At 36.0% G+C, this 18,664-nt stretch overlaps 1 protein-coding gene across 3 annotated transcripts in view; it reads right to left on the bottom strand.

Moving 5' to 3' along the window:
* The window catches only part of PARPBP (PARP1 binding protein), a 65,025-nt gene that overhangs the window by 15,122 nt on the left and 31,239 nt on the right, over window positions 1-18,664 (bottom strand). For 2 of the 3 annotated variants that reach the window (XM_036891251.2, XM_057486461.1), the window contains exons 6-8: window positions 8,146-8,329; window positions 5,400-5,578; window positions 2,635-2,716 (exon numbers count right to left, since the gene is read on the bottom strand). In XM_036891251.2, coding sequence (XP_036747146.2) covers window positions 2,635-2,716; window positions 5,400-5,578; window positions 8,146-8,329 — 445 coding nt within the window. Of the gene's footprint in view, window positions 1-1,439; window positions 1,521-2,634; window positions 2,717-5,399; window positions 5,579-8,145; window positions 8,330-18,664 lie in introns of all 3 variants that reach the window. The other variant, XM_057486462.1, reaches the window with a different exon arrangement.

Consider the following 18,664-nt stretch of genomic DNA (forward strand, 5'->3'; position numbering starts at 1 on the left):
AATATTTTTGCTAGTTTTTTACCATTTTGTAGTCATTTTAATTACCATATAATGGGGATTCTATGAGATGAAGTTAGTCCACCATTTTAATTAGGATACACTCAGTTTTTCTAATACCCTAAAAGTTAAGTTTGGATATCTAATTAAGAATTTTGTAACACCATGAGCACTAGACTGCCTGGATGCTTATTAAGGTACCAGAGAATGACCAGTCTATTTTTTCACACTACCTAAATCCCAATTTTCACTGTCCTGACTACTTCATGTTTTAGAGATCCAATATTTTCCTTATCAGCCCACTTAAGTGATTGAGTCTAACATGCACATAACTTGGGGGAAAATATTAGACTCAGAATAAGAAAAAGACACACATATATGACTTTTCAGTAGTACCTGATGTGCAAAATACTGCTAAACCAAGGTGGAAGGAGTAAAAATAATTAACTTATAAAGATATAATGATGTAAGTATCTCCATGAAAGATCTTTTCATAAGAAGATACAAGGGTACTTTGTATAAATTTCTTGGAAATCAAGGGTAAGGATGAAGAGAAAACATTCTCTAAAGGTTCCTATCAATACCATAAAGGTTCAGGAGGAATCTTCTCATTTCCCAAACAGGGAAATTTATTTGACCATCATGGACAAATGTCCTATTAAGCTATGGTAGGAAATAAAAATTGAGGACTTCAAATGAGTATGTTAATGAGCACTTTCCTAAGTGGTTTCATAGGATTTTGTGATCAGAGGAGTATTTCTATTTGTGAATGAGGAAACTAAAAACTAAGAAAAGTTAACTTGCTCCATACCATAATGACATGGATATTTCACAATTAGGCATCTGTACATCAAAATTCTAAGTTCCCTAATGTTTTCTACCTCTGAGGTACACTTTTCAAGACAGTATTTCAAGTGTAGATAATATATTCTTTCCATGACTAGAAAAGAATTGCATGCCAAAAGAGCAAAAGTAACAGGATGATATGGTATAAGCTGTTAAACTACTTTTCCATAGTTAGTTCGCAGTAAATACTAGCAACACATTTTTTTATTCTAACAAGTACTCTACCTGGTTATGGTTCAGCTGTATACCTGGCTAAAGGAATTATTTCCACACTTTGTTGTTATAAAGAGTACTGTAGCAGATCATCAAAAACACCAATTCCTTTCTCTACTGCCATTTAGATTCAGAGCTATGCACACTAACCCAGATCCACTATTAAGCAACAGAAACAATGTACTTATATTCTCATTAGTATTCAACCATGACTTTGCACAATGGCATAAAATATTTCATGGTAGTTATGAGATTTTAGATAAGGTATTTTCTCAGGATTTTGGTCTCACTTAAAAATCAGACTAGATTAGACAATCTCTTTCCTACTTCCCCAAACTTTCTATTTTTGTCTATCCATTTTATACTAATTAGTTGACTCTTACAAATTTCAAAAAAAAAGAAATCTCATTCTTCAGATTTTTTCATGTTGATTTACCTAGTTCTGATAAAAATAGCTCAATGATCTTTAAATGAAAATATTAAAGTTTGTCAGTAACCATAGCAGGAAAAAAATTAAAGAATTCATATGCTACATTTCTGTTTCTAATCAAGTCCAAAGGATATTTTTTAAAAACTCTTATATCTTTACTAAAAGTACTTATGTTAATACAACATAGAGTTGACAAATTTTATTCACAGAAAAATTGTATAAAAGTCAATGATGTATTTTATTATTCCTCAGGTATTAGTACAACCACTACACTAATAATCAATAGAAAGACAGGGCTTATTAACATTAACTAAATGGGTATCAGGTATCTGGATAGAACAGATGGTAACTAAAAGCTTTGCTAATTGGAACTAACTTTCCAAATGGAAATATGAAGAGCATACAAATTAGAGTTCTCAAGGTTGAATCAAGATGCATAATTATTTGATAATTTAAAAGATAATTATAAATATTTCATGAAAATTTTGTTGACAAGAATGAATTCCCAACAATAGAGAAGTGTCTGGCACATAGGAGATACTCAAAAAATGTAGGTCAAATGAATGAGTTAAGACTGAGCTCCTTTTTGAAAAACAAGGCCAAGAAAATTTTAAATGCTTAAAAAACACATTATTGACTACTTACAGGCACAAATGTTTCAAATGAGGACTGGAAAACTTAGTTCAAACCAAATGAAAATATAAAGAACAGCTCTAGTCAATGAACAATGTGAAATGTTCTCCTCAATCTACAATTATATTCTGCCATTATGTTTTCAGACAGGAACAAAATTGAAATTATAGTCTCTCAGATTCAGTTTTAGATATTAGAAATGTAAATGAGAAAGCCATATCTTGTTTATTTCCCCTTCACTCACTGAACAGATGTTTACTGAACACATCATAGCAGGTGCTTATTTCTTTACTCCTTTTAGGTCCAGTGGATTGAATAAGCCAGAAACAGATTAACCAAGATAATGTAATATAAAAGGAAATTTTTTGTTTGTCAACTGTCATAACTCATTTTCCACTTAATTCCTATTGTTTCATGTACAATGTCTATTTACAATAACCAGCTCAGCTTTACATATTTATTATTTCTAAAAATAACAACTTTTATCAGTTTCATGACAGTACATTAAATTGTACCTTAATTTTTTTCTCTTCTATTGACTTACGGATACGTTCTCTTAGGGGTTTCAATGATGAATTACTCACTTGTGTGGGAGATCTATGTCCAAAAAAAGCAAAAATTTATAAACCAAAGTAACTTTTAATATAGTTTTTACCTCTCACCGCCCCTCCTAAAGACAACTGAATCTAGTTGTTTATAATACAATATAAAAGTGTCAGTATTCCTATTCTGAGAGTTCTAAATTTTAATTTGCTTTAATCAATTAATTCAGTCACTATATATTTGAGCTTATATTTAAGGTACTGTATAAGATATTGTGAAAGACAGACAGTTGATTCATTCATTGGCCCTAAATTCAGGCATCCTGAAGTTTGAGGGAAATAAGACATCCACATAAAAAAACTTAAAAACAAAAAAGGACAAGTGTCATAAAAAAAAAAAAAAACAAAGTAAAGAAATAGAAAGGTCAACGAAGGCACTATGGAGAGGAGACACTGAAGGTCTGGAACCAGACAAACGTGGATTCCTCAATGAATTCCTTTTTGGCCTAAAAGAACCAGAGATGTAAGTTCTTTGACTCAAAAGACCATTATATGAAAATAAAGGATTGTCTATTTTAAGAAAAACAAGTTGATAACCTTATGTTGACTTGTATTCATATAACACATTGTCCTTAATTTTATCATTTCAATGCAGACCATTAAAAATATACTTTACCATGGACTGGCACTTGTCTGCACAATGACAAATGGAAATCCTAAGGTAACTATTAACAACTGAAATGTGTTTGCCCACATGGCTGAGTACAGAAAAATACCTCTTTACAACCATTGTGGGGATTAATTTTGTTTAAAAAATTCTATAAACACAAAATAACTTCCTTTAAGAAAACAGTAGAATTCAATCTGAGTGCAAATTAAAAATCATTTATAGTTCTGCCTAAAAACAAACTTTGCTAAGCAGAAATAGGTAAAAGGAGAAAAAACAAAGATTAATTTTCTTAATACTCTTTCCTAGGGTTCCAACACAGGGTATAAATAAATAATTGATAAAATTTTTATTGTTTGGAAAATACTTGGTCATTTTTGAAGGTAGAATGTGTTAGAATTATATCATGCCCAGATATAAAAGAATAATCATGGAAAGCTGGTGAAGAAAATGAGATTTAAAGAAATTAGAGGACCACAGTGAATGATATGATAGATCACTGTAAAGCTTCTCTTTAAAGAACAGAGAAAAGATAGGCATAGGAGACAGAGTGCATGAAGCAATCATGGATGGATATGAACAATAATTTTAAACTAAAATCTTATTTCTAAAAAGTAGCTTAAGCAGAAAACAAAGAAGTTCACACAGCAGGATGATTTGTAAAAATTCTCCACAATCTACTAAGTACAATTTAAAATGTTTGTTCTAAAATCTTAAATGTTTCTATAAATGAATGTTCATTAATTGGAAATATCACCAATATACTCAATGTTTGATCTAATTGTTTTTAAAACTGGAGAGTATCAATGTATGCCAATACCAACACTAATTTAGTTAAGTATATCAAGAAAAAACAGTAAATGTCATTTCCAATGTAAGTTTGGTGTATACGCTCTTCTCCCATTCTCAGGCAGAATAGCACAGTCCTTGGAGCAGAGACCTCAGGCTTTAGAGACACTTTTGCAACTTGCTAAGTTAGCTCTTAGGCAAATTACTTCATATCTCTCTCAAGTCTCTAATTCTTCACTTACTAAGTGGGAATACTATTAAAAGAGTTATTCAAGGGCTGAGATAAAACAAGTGAAAATATTTAGCAAAGTTCACAACACATATAGAAAAGCAAGTAAATATTTCCAAAGCAAAACATAAGAACAACAAAAACAAAATCACCTCACATTCAAATGTTCCATCTCCCTTTAACTTTGTTTTCTCTCTTCATATTTTTTTATAGTCTCCAAGTTTCATGTATTCTCTTATAACTATGGAGCAAATGGGAATTTCTGACAAGGATTCCCACCTGGCCTTGGTAGCACCCATTGTGTATATATATAAGAGTCTGTTTGCACGAAGAAGACAAGTAATGACTCTATAGCATCATACTATGCTGAAGGACAGTGATTGCAGTGGGTGTGGGGAGGGACTTGATAATATGGGTGAATGTTGAAACCACAGTGTTGCTCACGTGAACCCTTCATAAGATTGTATGTCAATGATACCTTAATAAAAAAAGTATAAATAAGACCACACCAAAAAAAAGAGAAGTATGTTTGCACATCTCTGGGATGTTTACTGGGGACAGAGTGGCTGGTGAGTCACAGAAGTACTGACACAGGGGAGGGGTGGAGAAGAAACACCCATTCTCTCCTCTCCCTGTGTTCCTGGTATGTAATTGGCTGGACATCAGCCAGTCACCAGAGACCCACCCACAGAGTTCCTATTGGTGCCTGGGGCGGGGAAGTAGAGGGCCACTGGGAGAGCAGGGAGAGATCTGTGAGAGCTAGGAGCAAGTGGTGTGAGTGTGGGAGCAGGGAGCCTGGAGAGCAGAGAAGGGAAGCCTGGCGGCGGCTGGCAACAAGACAGAGCAGAAGAGGGACTGAGACCTCCTGCTGTAAGAATAAAAACCCCCTCTTAAGCACCCAGCTTCTTGTCCTTGTCTTTATTCAGTCTCACCAAACTCATAGGGAATTTGTCTCCCAGAGCAACAGTAACCAATGAGGTGTTTTTCCAAAAATTCCTTTTATAAACAGGAGTTAACATTCACATACATAGATAGAACTTACAAATTATTTACCTAAAAAGTGTAAGAATAGAAGTCCCAGTATGAGGATGTGTGTTTTCATCATCATATAAAAGCTCTGCCTTGTTTTTGGTAGGAGCACTAGCTGCTTCTTCATCCAAAAGAACTAGTAAAATTTTCATGGTATCTCTGCCACAGTATGCAGTTCCATGGTTTATGGCATAAGATTTTGGCTAGAACAAAAAATAATTTTAAGTAAATGTAATAATCACCCCAGCTGGGTCAGTCAACCACTCTTTTCCACTTCATGTGCCACTGTTTAAATAATAAAATAATAAAAACAGCCATGAGAAATGGTTTTAAGGCATGTGAATATTTCTCCTTCAAGTGTAAAAGAATACAGAAAATAATATCATCAAAGAAAGACATTATGTTTCCATCAAAATAACACCAGGCTTTAAGTCAGAAAATCTTACTACTATCTAGCTATGTGACCTCATCGTCATGATTTAACCTCTCTGTGTATTTTTTTCTCTTATACCAAAGAATGATGGGGATCTGAATACCAACCCCACAGATGTACTGTAAAGGTCCACTCAAATGCAAAAAAATGAGAAACTAGTTGACATTCATCCATTCAGTAATCACTGATAAGTACATACTGAGTTCTAAGCACTGTTTGAAGCAAGCTACAATGGTAAAAACCCATGGTCTCCTTGATAAAGTATATAAGTAACAAACAGTTGCATTATAGAGTACTGAATGCTATTTTTAACAGAACGTACACATGGTGCAACGCAACACACAAAAGGTAGTGATCAATTTATCTTGAAATCAAGGATGGCTTCAAGAAGGATGAAACACACAGGGGTAGAACAAAGTACGATACTTTCAGGGACCAGGTAGCATGATATGGCTGAAGAAGAGGGTAAAAGAGAAGGAACTATGTGAAAGGAACCTCAGAAAACTTTGGATCTCAGGCAAGAAATTCTAAATCAGTCTGTTACAGAGTTAAAATCTCTTGCTTTGTTACATAAGGAAATAAAATAATCCTATTTTGATTTTAGAAAACTGATGGCAATGTGTAATATATCCTAGAGTAAGAATGTTATTAAATCTGGAAATAGGACCACAAATTAAGAGTCTGTAATAGTACAGCTTGGAAATGAAGAAGGTAGTAGCAGTGAACTAAGACAGTAGTAATGAAGATAAAGAAAATGCAGATTAAAAGCGATCAGACAGAATAAAGGAAAATATATGATAATATATTAAATATAGATAAATGTAAGCATAAACTCTGAAGGCACTCTGGCTGGGTCTGATACCAACTTATTAGTAGTATGTGCTATATAACTCTGGAAAAGACACTGAACCTTGCTGTGCTTCAGTTAAATCACTGGTAAAATAGGGGTAATGACAGTCTCTAACCCATAGGGTTGTTGGACATCATGCTTCGATAACCAAGTTGCCCTTTCTAGGACACCTGTTGTAGCTATGCCAGCTCTCATCAAATGGTCTGACCTCCTTTCTTATTTGGCTGACTCAGATACCAGGTCAACTACAATGTGTAGCTACACTGGAATTTTGACAAATAACCTGTCACAATCTTGTGCTTAACATATATTCTTCATTCATACCAAGCAAGTCCATATTATTTAATACTAACTTCACTGAAAATTATTGGATCATAATTCTCAAAAATTTCTGATTTGGTTGAAAACACAAAATTAAGAACCAGTTTGTTTGTATCTCTACTTCTTGTAACAAGAAATGGGCGTGATTGGTGCTCTTAATTATTTGAGTTGTGACAGTTCTTAATTTATACTTATAGTGATAATCCGGTTGTTATCTGAGCCAAACTAGTCACAGGAAGTGTAATACATGAAATACAAGGGGCAGCCACAAAGAATCTTCCCCGTGTCCCACCTTCAAATTAATCTAAAAACATGCATTGTTATAGAAAAATAGCTAAAAGTAATCCCCAAAGGCTATGAATAAATAAATCATAAAAATAAGCAGAAATCTTTCTTCATACACTGGCTATCACACAGACCTAACAAAAAGAACCTTTGTTACTTGAATGATCAAACTGTAACAAACGTATTATAACAGACACTCTAAAATTCTGTTCTACAGCTAAAAACATGGTAGTCAATTTTTCCTATAATACTATAGTTACAGTACCATACAATGTTTGATTACCTATGTAAAAAAAAACAAAAATCATAAAGAGGCAAATGTTCTGGGAATCTACAGTTAAAAGATTTCTAAGCATAGGAGAAATTGCTAATGTTTGCAGAAGGTTGGCAATGAGGTAGAAAATAAGAAATTATGGAGATGGAGTATCTCTATAAAGGAAAAAATAAACTGCTAAATAGAAACCATTTCTGTTTCTGTTCTATAGAGCACCTCATCATAGAGTCAGCACCAGAGAAGCCAGGCCCTTATTTTAAATCTGAGTAAATGGGAAAATAACTGTTTTATAAGAATAATTATCGAAAAGTACAACAAAACACCTTAATATCCACCAAGAATTATAAACTTCTAGTACTATAAGGAAAACTGAAGATTATCAACTGCCCTTCCTTAACAAACACATACAATTTGACACAAAGATATTATGATTTACCCAAGTCAAACATAATCCTACATAATCCTATTGAGAAACTTAAATTTTCAACATCTTGTAACATGAGAAGCTCACTCTCCTGACTTAAGTGGCAATGGTAAAGCATTTCTACAAGAAGTAAAGAGATAATGCTTTGTATAGAAAGATAATGAAAAATAAAAAGGTCATTACCCGTGCAGGACTGATGTCAGTGGTACTAACAGCTACATCTCCTTGTTCAGAATTGATAATATTTTTAATCCTCAAATCCAAATCCTGAGCAACTTCCTCTACTGCTTTATAAAAAGAATCCCTGCTGTTCTGGCCTTTAATCAGCTGCATCTTTATTACTGAGAGTATTCGGCCTCCTGCAATGCTGAAAATAGAAATAAAATGGCCTTTATAATTCTATTAGAAATGACAATATGCTTATAAGCCTGAAAATATAATTCTCAGAGTTAATCAACACTTTTCAAGGAGTATGACTTTGATCTTGTAAATCAAACAGTAACCCATTTAAGAAAAGGATGAGAACCATAAGAAACAAAATTTTAAAGTTTTCCTAAAAGCAAGTCATTTCAATAAGTGATGTCTTCCTTGATTTGAGAGCTGAGGGAAATAATTTAGTTATACATGATATCTGATAGGTGATTCAAATGCAATTATATACATGCAATACACTTAAAATATGTATCTTTAAATACAGCTAACAAATGCAATTATATACATGCAATACACTTAAAATATGTATCTTTAAATACAGCTAACAAAAACACTAGCTATGATTGAATATCTAGAATCCTACATTTAAGCCTAATTAAAATTACTTTAATCTTAAAACCAAATCAATAAGCATTGTTATTATCCTTAAATTACAGATGAGAAAGTTGAGTCTTAAAAAGGTTAAATAGCTTGTCTATGAACACACAGTGTTCTGGGCTAGAAAGAAGGTGATAAGTATTTTTAAAACCTAAACTTAATTGTTTTCTTTATACTAAGCCTGAACCTGAATGAATCTGGGTTGCAGTTCCTGATCCAGAAGGCTGACCTAAAAAAATAGGAGAAATATATAGGATTTTGGTACATTAAAATGAAGAAATTAGACATGTCCAACAATAGAAGGGGGCTGTTTTTGAAGCTGGGAGAGCTCCATCCCTAGAGGTATGCCCTGAAAGGCTACACAGTGCCAAATGAGAAGGTGGTGTGCACTGGCTATGGAGTCAGAATGCCTGAGTACACATCACAGCTCCCCCTTTCCAACCTGGGTATGCTATTTAACCTCCTGTGACTTTAAGGTGGCTGTGGGGAAAATGGAATTTCCTATGGCCAGGATCCTCACCTGCCCTAAACTATTTGATGATGTAATTGGCCTACTGTTAGGCTAATACTCCCACACCATTTGGCAATGAGCTATTATTGAATTAGTTACTATATAAAGAGCTGCACCCAATGCTCTGGGTGGAGGAAGAGACAGAGGTGGATTATGGACCTCCAAACTTGTGGATACAGATGTGATTCTAGTGCTCAACCTACTGCCTGGAGAATAAAGCCAGGTATAAACCCTTTTACTCCAAGAAGGTTCTGCTGTCATTTCTCAGTCTCACCAAATCCATACTGAACTTGCCTGGGGCTGAAATCCTCAGGCAAGACAATTGGTATAGTTGGCAAGAATCACTGTAGACTGAAAAATGTAATAAGCTGCACTCATGGGGCCCTTTAAACTCTTCCTCTGAGTAGCAGACCATATTTCCCCCCATGACCTCTGTTTCAGCCTCTTCTAAGTCTGCTACCATAAGAGTAAGCCTCACTTATGGGCTGCCCTAAGTGGTGGGCAAAAATGGCGACTAGGGCCCCAAAGAGGAATGTGGGAGCCATTTGAATCACCACACTCCTCATCCCCACAATAAAAGGTTCTTCATCTGGACCATAATTCTTTGGACTACCATATGGAATGCCATAATTCTTTGGAAAATGGCATTTTTCATGCCTAAATTCCATAAAGCTGGTTGGAACTCAGCATATGTCTGTCATCTAGCAGGTAAAGATGGTAAATCACTCTGATTGGGCCATACAGCATGAAGTGTGGCCATAAGTTGGTTGAGGGGATGAAAGAGTGTGCTGGAGGCACTAACTTCTCCTCTGTTAAAAGCCTGCCTGGCTGTAGTAAAGAAAATAAAGACGCAGCAAAACAGTTTCCTCTGGGAGAGGTGAAGACCCCTCCCCAGGTCATAGAGCACTCTATGCTTCGCCCCTCTATTCAGGCTGAGCTGGTGGATGTGGGCTCCAGTTTCAACAGAAACCCTGAGAGTCACTATCAGCTTGGCTCCTGAGTCTTTGGGATGTAGTGCTGGATGGAACTGTACTGTCTGGATCAGAGATGGGAAAGCTGGCTTCCCTGACAGTTCATCCTGCCTTGAGGAAGTGATCACAAACTGCACCTCAGACCCCAGGGAACCACTCACTTCTTGACTGGCTTCAGGCCACACTTCATGCTGTATGGCCCAATCAGGGTGAAATTTTCTTCCTCACTGCCCTGTTGCCAGGTTTTTGGAAGAAGTTTTCCTAACAAACACTGAAAATATGATTGTTCACATTTAAATAGCTGGTCCACTTAGAGGTTAGTTAAAAGAAAACTCCAGAGAGATTTAACGTTTGATAGTGCATTAGACCAGTGTCTCCCAAATATGCCTAATCACCAGAATCATATTTAGCATTTGTTTAAAATATCAACTCCAGATCCCCCCCCCCTTGAATCAATCTGCTGAGAAGGGCACTGAATAGTTGCACCAGTTCAAAAGTAACACAGGTGATTCTCAGGATTAGACAAGTTTGGGCAACATTTCATGAAAAAAATTAGATCCTTGAGAAAGGAACCACATTTTACTCATCTTCATACTATCAGTTTACACTTGGCACACAGAAGAAATGATTAATATGATTAATAGCTTTGTTGAATAAATGATCCCTGTCACACATAACAATCTGAAGTTTTTAACAGTAAGACAAAAGATACATATTTTTTACATATTAATTGTAATACAAAAGCAGTTGGGGAGGTTTCCATTTATGCTATGGCAAGTAGATATTGTGGGAGCAAAGCTCCCTGAGCTTGGCAAGAATATGGGGAATCTCTAAGTACCACCCAATCTCTCCCAAAAAAGGGAACAAAGAAGAGCTGGAGTGAAAAGTAAGAAGCTGTGAGTGGTAAACAAGCAGGGTGAATGGAGCTTTCCTGAAGACAAAATCTTTAGTAGCATTGTGATCAGGACACAAAGAGACTCAACCAGACCTAATATCCATCGCCTTAAAGTTTTCCAAAAAGTAGAAGAGGAGGGAAAACTTCCAAACTCATTCTATGAGGCCAGCATCACTCTAATACCAAAACCAGACAAAGACACCACAGAAAAAGAAAATTACAGACCAATATCCCTGATGAACATAGATGCAAAAATACTCAACAAAGTATTAGCAAACCAAATTCAAAAATATATATAAAAGATCATCCATCATGATCAAGTGGGATTTATTCCAGGAATGCAAGGATGGTACAATAATAAAAAATCCATCAACATCATAAACCACATCAACAGAAAGGACAAAAATCACAGGATCATCTCAACAGATGCTGAAAAAGCATTTGACAAAATTCAACATCCATTCATGATAAAAACTCTCAACAAAATGGGTATAGAGGGTAAGTACCTCAACATAATAAAGGCCATATATGACAAACCCACAGCCAACATCATACTTAACAGCAAAAGGCTGAAATCTTTTCCTCTAAGATCGGGAACAAACAAGGATGTCCACTCTCACCACTTTTATTCAACATAGTACTGGAGGTCCTAGCCACAGCAATCAGACAACACAAAGAAATAAAAGGCATTCAGAATGTTAAGGAAGAAGTTAAACTGTCACTATTTGCAGATGACCTGATATTGTACATAAAAAACCCTAAAGAATCCACCCCAGAGCTACTAGAACTAATAACTGAATTCAGCAAAGTTGCAGGATACAAAATTAATACGCAGAAATCTGATGCATTCCTATATACTAATGATGAACTGGCAGAAAGAGAAATCGGGAAAACAATTCTATTCACAATTTCATCAAAAAGAATAAAATACCTAGGAATAAACCTAACCAAGGAGATGAAAGACCTAAACCCTGAAAACTACAAGACACTCATAAGAGAAATGAAAGATACCATTAAATGGAAATACATCCCATGGTCGTGGATAGGAAGAATTAATATTGTCAAAATGGCCTTCCTACTTAAAACAATCTACAGATTCAATGCAATCCCTATCAAAATACCAACAGCATTCTTCAGCGAACTAGAACAAATAGTTCTAAAATTCATGTGGAACCACAAAAGACTCCAAATAGCCAAAGCAATCCTGAGAAGGAAGAATAAAGTGTGAGGATTATGCTCCCTGACTTCAAGCTCTACCACAAAGCCACAGTAATCAAGACAATTTGGTACTGGCACAAAAACAGACCCATAGATCAATGGAAAAGAATAGAGAGCCCAGATATAAACCCAAGCATATAAGGCCAATTAATATATGATAAAGGAGGCATGGATATACAATGGGGAAATGACAGCCTCCTCAACAACTGGTGTTGGCAAAACTGGACAGCTACATGTAAGAGAATGAAACTGGACTATTGTCTAACTCCATACACAAAAGTAAACTCAAAATGGATCAAAGACCTGAATGTAAGTCGTGAAACCATAAAACTCTTAGAAGAAAGCATAGGCAAAAATCTCTTGAATATGAACATGAGCAACTTTTTCCTGAACACATCTCCTCAGGCAAGGGAAACAAAAGCAAAAATGAACAAATGGGACTACATCAAACTAAAAAGCTTCTATACAGCCAAGGACACCATCAATAGAACAAAAAGGCATCCTATAGAATGGGAGAATATATTTGTAAACTACATATCCAATAAGGGGTTATCATCCAAAATACATAAAGATCTCACACACCTCAACACCCAAAAAGCAAATAACCTGATTAAAAAATGGGCAGAAGATCTGAACAGACACTACTCCAAAAAAGAAATTCAGATGGCCAAGAGGCACATGAAAAGATGCTCCACATCGCTAATTATCAAGGAAATGCAAATTAAAACCACAATGAAATATCACCTCACACCAGTTAGGATGCCCAACATCCAAAAGACAAGGAACAGCAAATGCTGGTGAGGATGCGGAGAAAGTGGAACCCTCCCACACTGCTGGTGGGAAATGTTCAACCTTTGTGGAAAGCAATATGGAGGTTCCTCAAAAAACTGAAAATACAAATACCATTTGACCCAGGAATTCCACTCCTAGGAATTTACCTGAAGATAACAAGATCCCTGATTCAAAAAGACATAAGCACCCCTATGTTTATTGCAGCACTATTTATAATAGCCAAGAAATGGAAGCAACCTAAGTGTCCATCAGTAGATGAATGAGTAAAGATGTGGTACATATATACAATGGAATATTATCTTCAGCCATAACAAGAAAACAAATCGTACCATTTGCAACAACATGGTTGGAGCTAGAGAGTATTATGCCTAGTGAAATAAGCCAGGAGGAGAAAGACAAGTACCAAATGATTTCACTCATGTGTGGAGTACAACAACAAAACAAAACTGAAGAAACAAAACAGCAGCAGACTCACAGACTCCAAGAGACTGTTACTAAAGGGAAGGGGTAGGGAAGGTGGGTGGGGAAGGAGGAATAAGGGGCTTAAGGGGCATTATGATTAGCACACATAATGAAGGTGGGTGGGTCACAGGGAAGTCAGTATAGCACAGACAAGTAGTGATGCTATATCATCCTATACAGTGATAGACAGTGACTGCAGTGGTGTGTGTGGGGACTTGATATTATGAGTAAATGTTATAACCACAATGTTGCTTATGCGAAACCTTCATAAGATTGTATATCAATGATACCTCAATAACAAATAATAATTAAAATAAAAAATACAAATTTTAATAATTTGCCTTTAGGTTTTTAGTTTTCTACACATACAGTCATATCATCATTGAAAAGTTTTATTTCTTCCTTCTAAACTGTTGCATCTCCTATTTTTTTTCTTGCCTTACTACATTGAAATGAAAAATACTATGTTAAAAAGAAATGATGACAGCAGGAACTCTTGTCCTGTTCTAAATGTTACATAGAATGCTAAAATACTTCACCATTTAGTAGGTTTTCATAGCAACCCTTTATGAAGTTAAAGACCTTACTCTGAGTTCATTTCACATGGATGGGGTAGCCCTGTAGGGTAGGTATGTCCCAACAGACTCCCCACACTGTGCAGTCCCTGGGCTTTCTACCTTGCCCCCTCAGACTTTTCATGCCTAAAGAACAAACCATCCAAATCACCAAATTTAGTTAATATTCTCAAAATAAAAGTTGGCTTCTCTTCTGAATTCCTTTTCTGGCTTTCCTCCTTCCACTAGTTTTTGACCTAGATTTTCACTACAGGTCCCTGCTTATCAATGTATTTAAGAAGCACTTTTAAATTACAGTATCCAGCACTATTATTTTCAATTTAAGGTCAATCAGAGGGCTTTGTCTGACATACATCTATAATCAGAAATCAGAGTAGACTCTAAGAATCCTTTTATGTATACAGGTGATTTCTTTTTCAACTCATTTTTTTCTTCATTTTCAATTAAAAAAAACAGAAAGCAGTTGGATGAAATGTAGCCAAAATGAAAACACAATTAACACTATGTGTTTTTTCTGGGAAGCAATCTCTAATTGAAGAGCTCTGGAAAAGATTCAAAATGATAATAAAATATGAAAGAGAATCATAATGTCAATTATAAGAACAAAAAAAAAATGCTTTCATGACATTAGGTAAAAGTCACCTTTTCTCCCTTTTCTCATTCCTTCTACAAGAACAAATATGCTATATTTTAAAGATGATATATTTCCCTGATAGAACTGCATCTAGGAAAAAATTTGGAAGATTTGTACTTCAGATACTTGGCAAACAACATTTTGACCCTCGGCAAAATACCACAAACAGCAGTGCTATGACTAGTCTATTGCTATACATTCACTACTAGAGCCAACCATTACCTCCTCATTTTTGTTCAGCAACACTGTGACATAATTTAAACTCTCGCTTCTAGAGCCTAGAAACTCCTGAAGTTATAACTCAAATGACACCAGAACATTGCTAGGAACTAGAGACATAAAAATGAATAAAATATTTCTCTTTAAGTGATCACAACTGATCTAATAATATAATGAGATACTGAATATATAGAGGGAGTTTGAGTTGGGAGGTATTCAGGAAGACATTCCAAAAAATACATTATGACAACTCTACATAAACATTAATAGAAGATTTTGGATAAGAAAGAGGTGAACTGTAGCTCCTGGCTAAATGCATCACATTAGAGACCTGGGGCAGTAAGAGAAAAATTAAACTAGTGAGGAAAAACATAATTGAATCCTCATAATTCTATCAAAATATAGCGACTAAAAGAGAACAATAAGCAATAATACAAAAGACTGCTGATACTTTAATTACTGACTATATGATAGTGTTTTTCTCTATCATATTCAAGAATTTGATAACTATTTGCTAAAATACAAATTAAATGTGATTAAAGATAATACTTAAAAAGTATCAAAATGCTTCTAAAATATTTCTTTAATAAGAAAAATAGAACATTAGTATTTTGACTGCATAATTTCTACCAGATTTAACTTTCTATACATGTATATTTAATCCAATAAAGATAATACTAGTGTGCTTTAAAAAGTTGTTGCATAATAAACTTGAAATAAAGAATCTTAAACATTTGAACAATAGAGAACTAATTAATGTAACCAAAACCCCTAATTTAAGACATTTTTGAGGTGAAAATACAGTATGCATTTTATGGTGGCACCTACTGGCAAAGTGTAGAAATGCAGCCAAACTATAGCTAAAATGGCATGATGAAAAATCTGGCACAGGAAATTTAAGTGCGAAAACTGAATCCTCTTTAGATTTCTCCCCTGTCTATTCCCCACCCTTCCATGGACTCATATTGTTATGATTCCCTTCCATACCACCCTATAAATTATAAGACAAGCAAAACAAACTTATACTAAGTTAAATACATTTTTATCTCTAAGTTTAAAGGTTGAAAGAAAGAAGCCAGAATGATAGAGTCAGGTGTTAAAGAATATAGAATTTGTATGTCATACTGAAATTTACTGAAATTTCTGGAGTTTCTCTGTACCTAAAATGGAATAATTGAAGGGTTTTAAACATGGGAGTAACACTTCCTATTTTAAAAACACCACTGATGGTCCTGTGAGGGGGAAAAGCTGTCAATGCAGGAAGGCAAGTTAGAAACCCGTGCCATACACCCCAAGAAAGTAACTACAGCAAATAAAACCCAGGAAATGATGGAAAGACTGCAGAACAGACCATCTACACCTGGCGAAAAAGAAAGACCAAATTCAGAAGGGTAGAGTGGCAGAGCCATGATCATTCAGGACCCAGGCCCTTCCCTCATCCCTGCCCACAAGCAGGAGGGAGAGGAACAGAGAGAGGAGAGGATAAGGGCTCAGGAACTCTGCACATCTGGCCCTTGATGTCTGCTCTGGAAACATGAGTCCACACTGTATTAGGCTTTGGTGATTAACAGGGCTGGACACGAGGGAGAATGGGAGCACTCTGGGAGGTGGAGACTCCTATCATCTGTGGAAGACAGGAATGCTCATTGGTTCTACTGAGACCTAAAACAAGAGTCTGCAGTTTAAAAGATTTACCAGCAGTGGAAAGTGTGACAGAAGGGCAAAGAATGGAGGGAGTTCACTCCAGAGGAGAAAGAGCAGGTGGACAACGCTTTCCCACCCTTCCCTCAGCCCAACTGGTCAGGTGCTTTCGAAAGCCAGATCCAACATTCCACCTCCCTCAATGGCAGTTCAGCACCAAGGCAGCACTTCCCTGCACACCTTCCCTGCCCAGCATGCTCAGCCGGACAATGGTCAGAGTTTGCTGCATGGCAGGCAGAGGAAGGACACTTTGCCTGCTTTCCCGGCCCTCCTTCAGGGTGGGGTACTTGTGGGAGCCGGCTCTAAACTCTCCAGCTCCCTCACTGGTGGCTCAGCCCCAAGGCACCACTCCCCTGCACATTCACCCTGCCTGGCCCATCTGGCCCATCACAGGCTGCCATTGCTGACTGGTAGGCAGAGAGTGGCCCCACCCACAACAATCTCAGCAGAAGCACTCCTGCCACACAAAAGGCACACGAAAGTGAGCTGTCAGCCTCTGCTGACAAAGATCAGAAAGCAGGAAAGCAGAAAGTCAGCCTGCCTACAGCCCACCAACAGCAACTGCAGTCATACCACAGAGGAGAACCAGGCACAACTAGCCAAAGAGTCTTGAGCTTCTGGGCACCAAAGGATGCCTCTTACTCCTAGATCAGGAAGCATCAAGGATCTATCTAACACAAAGGAAGAAACACAGAAACCCTCACAAAATGAGGAGGCAGAGGACTATGTTCCAAACAGAAGAACAAGACAAGACACCAGAAAAACAGCTATATGAAATGGAGATTACCAATCTTCTTGATTAAATTTTGAAAGTAACAGTCATAAAAATGCTCACTGATCTGCCTGTAAGTATTAATGATCTCAGGGATGACTTCAACAAGGAGATAGATTTGAAAAAGAGCCACTCAGAGCTGAAGAATACAGTAACTGAAATGAAAAATATAATGGAGGGAATGAATGATAGATTGTTGCAAGCAGAGGAGACAATCAATGAGACGGAAATTAGAAAAAAGGAATACAACCAAGCTAAGGAACAGAGAGAAAAAAGAATCTCTAAAACTGAGAAGATGTTTAAGAGAGCTCTGTAATAACTCCACATGAATCAATACTCACATAATAGGGGTCCCAGAAGGAGATGAGAGAGACAAAGGGGTAGAAAGTCTCTTTAAAGAAATAATTGTTGAAAATTTCCCAATTTGGGGAGGGAAATAAAAACCCAGGTGCTGGAAGCACAGAGAGTCCCTAACAAAAGGGACCCCAGGAAGGCAACACTAAGACATACAGTAATTAAAATGGCAAAGATTAAATATAAAGAGAGAATCTTAAAAGCAGCAAGAGAGAGGCAGTTACCTATAAGAAAACTCCATAAGGCTATCAGTAGATTTCTCAGCAGAAACTTTACAGGCCAGAAGGGAGTTGCAAGAAATATTTAATGTATTGAAAGGGAAGAACCTACAACTAAGAATCCTCTATCCAATAAGATTATAATTCAGAATTGAAGGAGAGATTAAAAGTTTCCCAGATAAAGAAAAGTTAGAAGAATTCACCACCACTAAAATAGCCTTACAGGATATGTTAAAGATACTTCTCAGGATGGAAATGTTCTTAGCCTAAATATCTTTCATGCATGAAAATAAACCTATAGAAAAGGTAGTAAACCAATTATTTAATCAATTACTTAAGCAAGTATGAAGTTAAAAAAACAGAAGTAGGAAAACCAGCTATACATAAAATCAGTCAAGGGATACACAAAGGATGCATATTATGACATCTTATACATAAAGAGTGGAGGAGGAAGAATATAAAAGTAGTACTTTCAGAGCGTGTTTGAAATAGAGTAACCATCAACTCAATATAGACTGTTATATATTTAGGAAACTATCTATGAACCTTATGGTAACCACAATTGTAAAG

Source organism: Manis pentadactyla, chromosome 10 (genome assembly GCF_030020395.1).
Source record: "Manis pentadactyla isolate mManPen7 chromosome 10, mManPen7.hap1, whole genome shotgun sequence".
NCBI classification, from domain to species: domain Eukaryota; kingdom Metazoa; phylum Chordata; class Mammalia; order Pholidota; family Manidae; genus Manis; species Manis pentadactyla.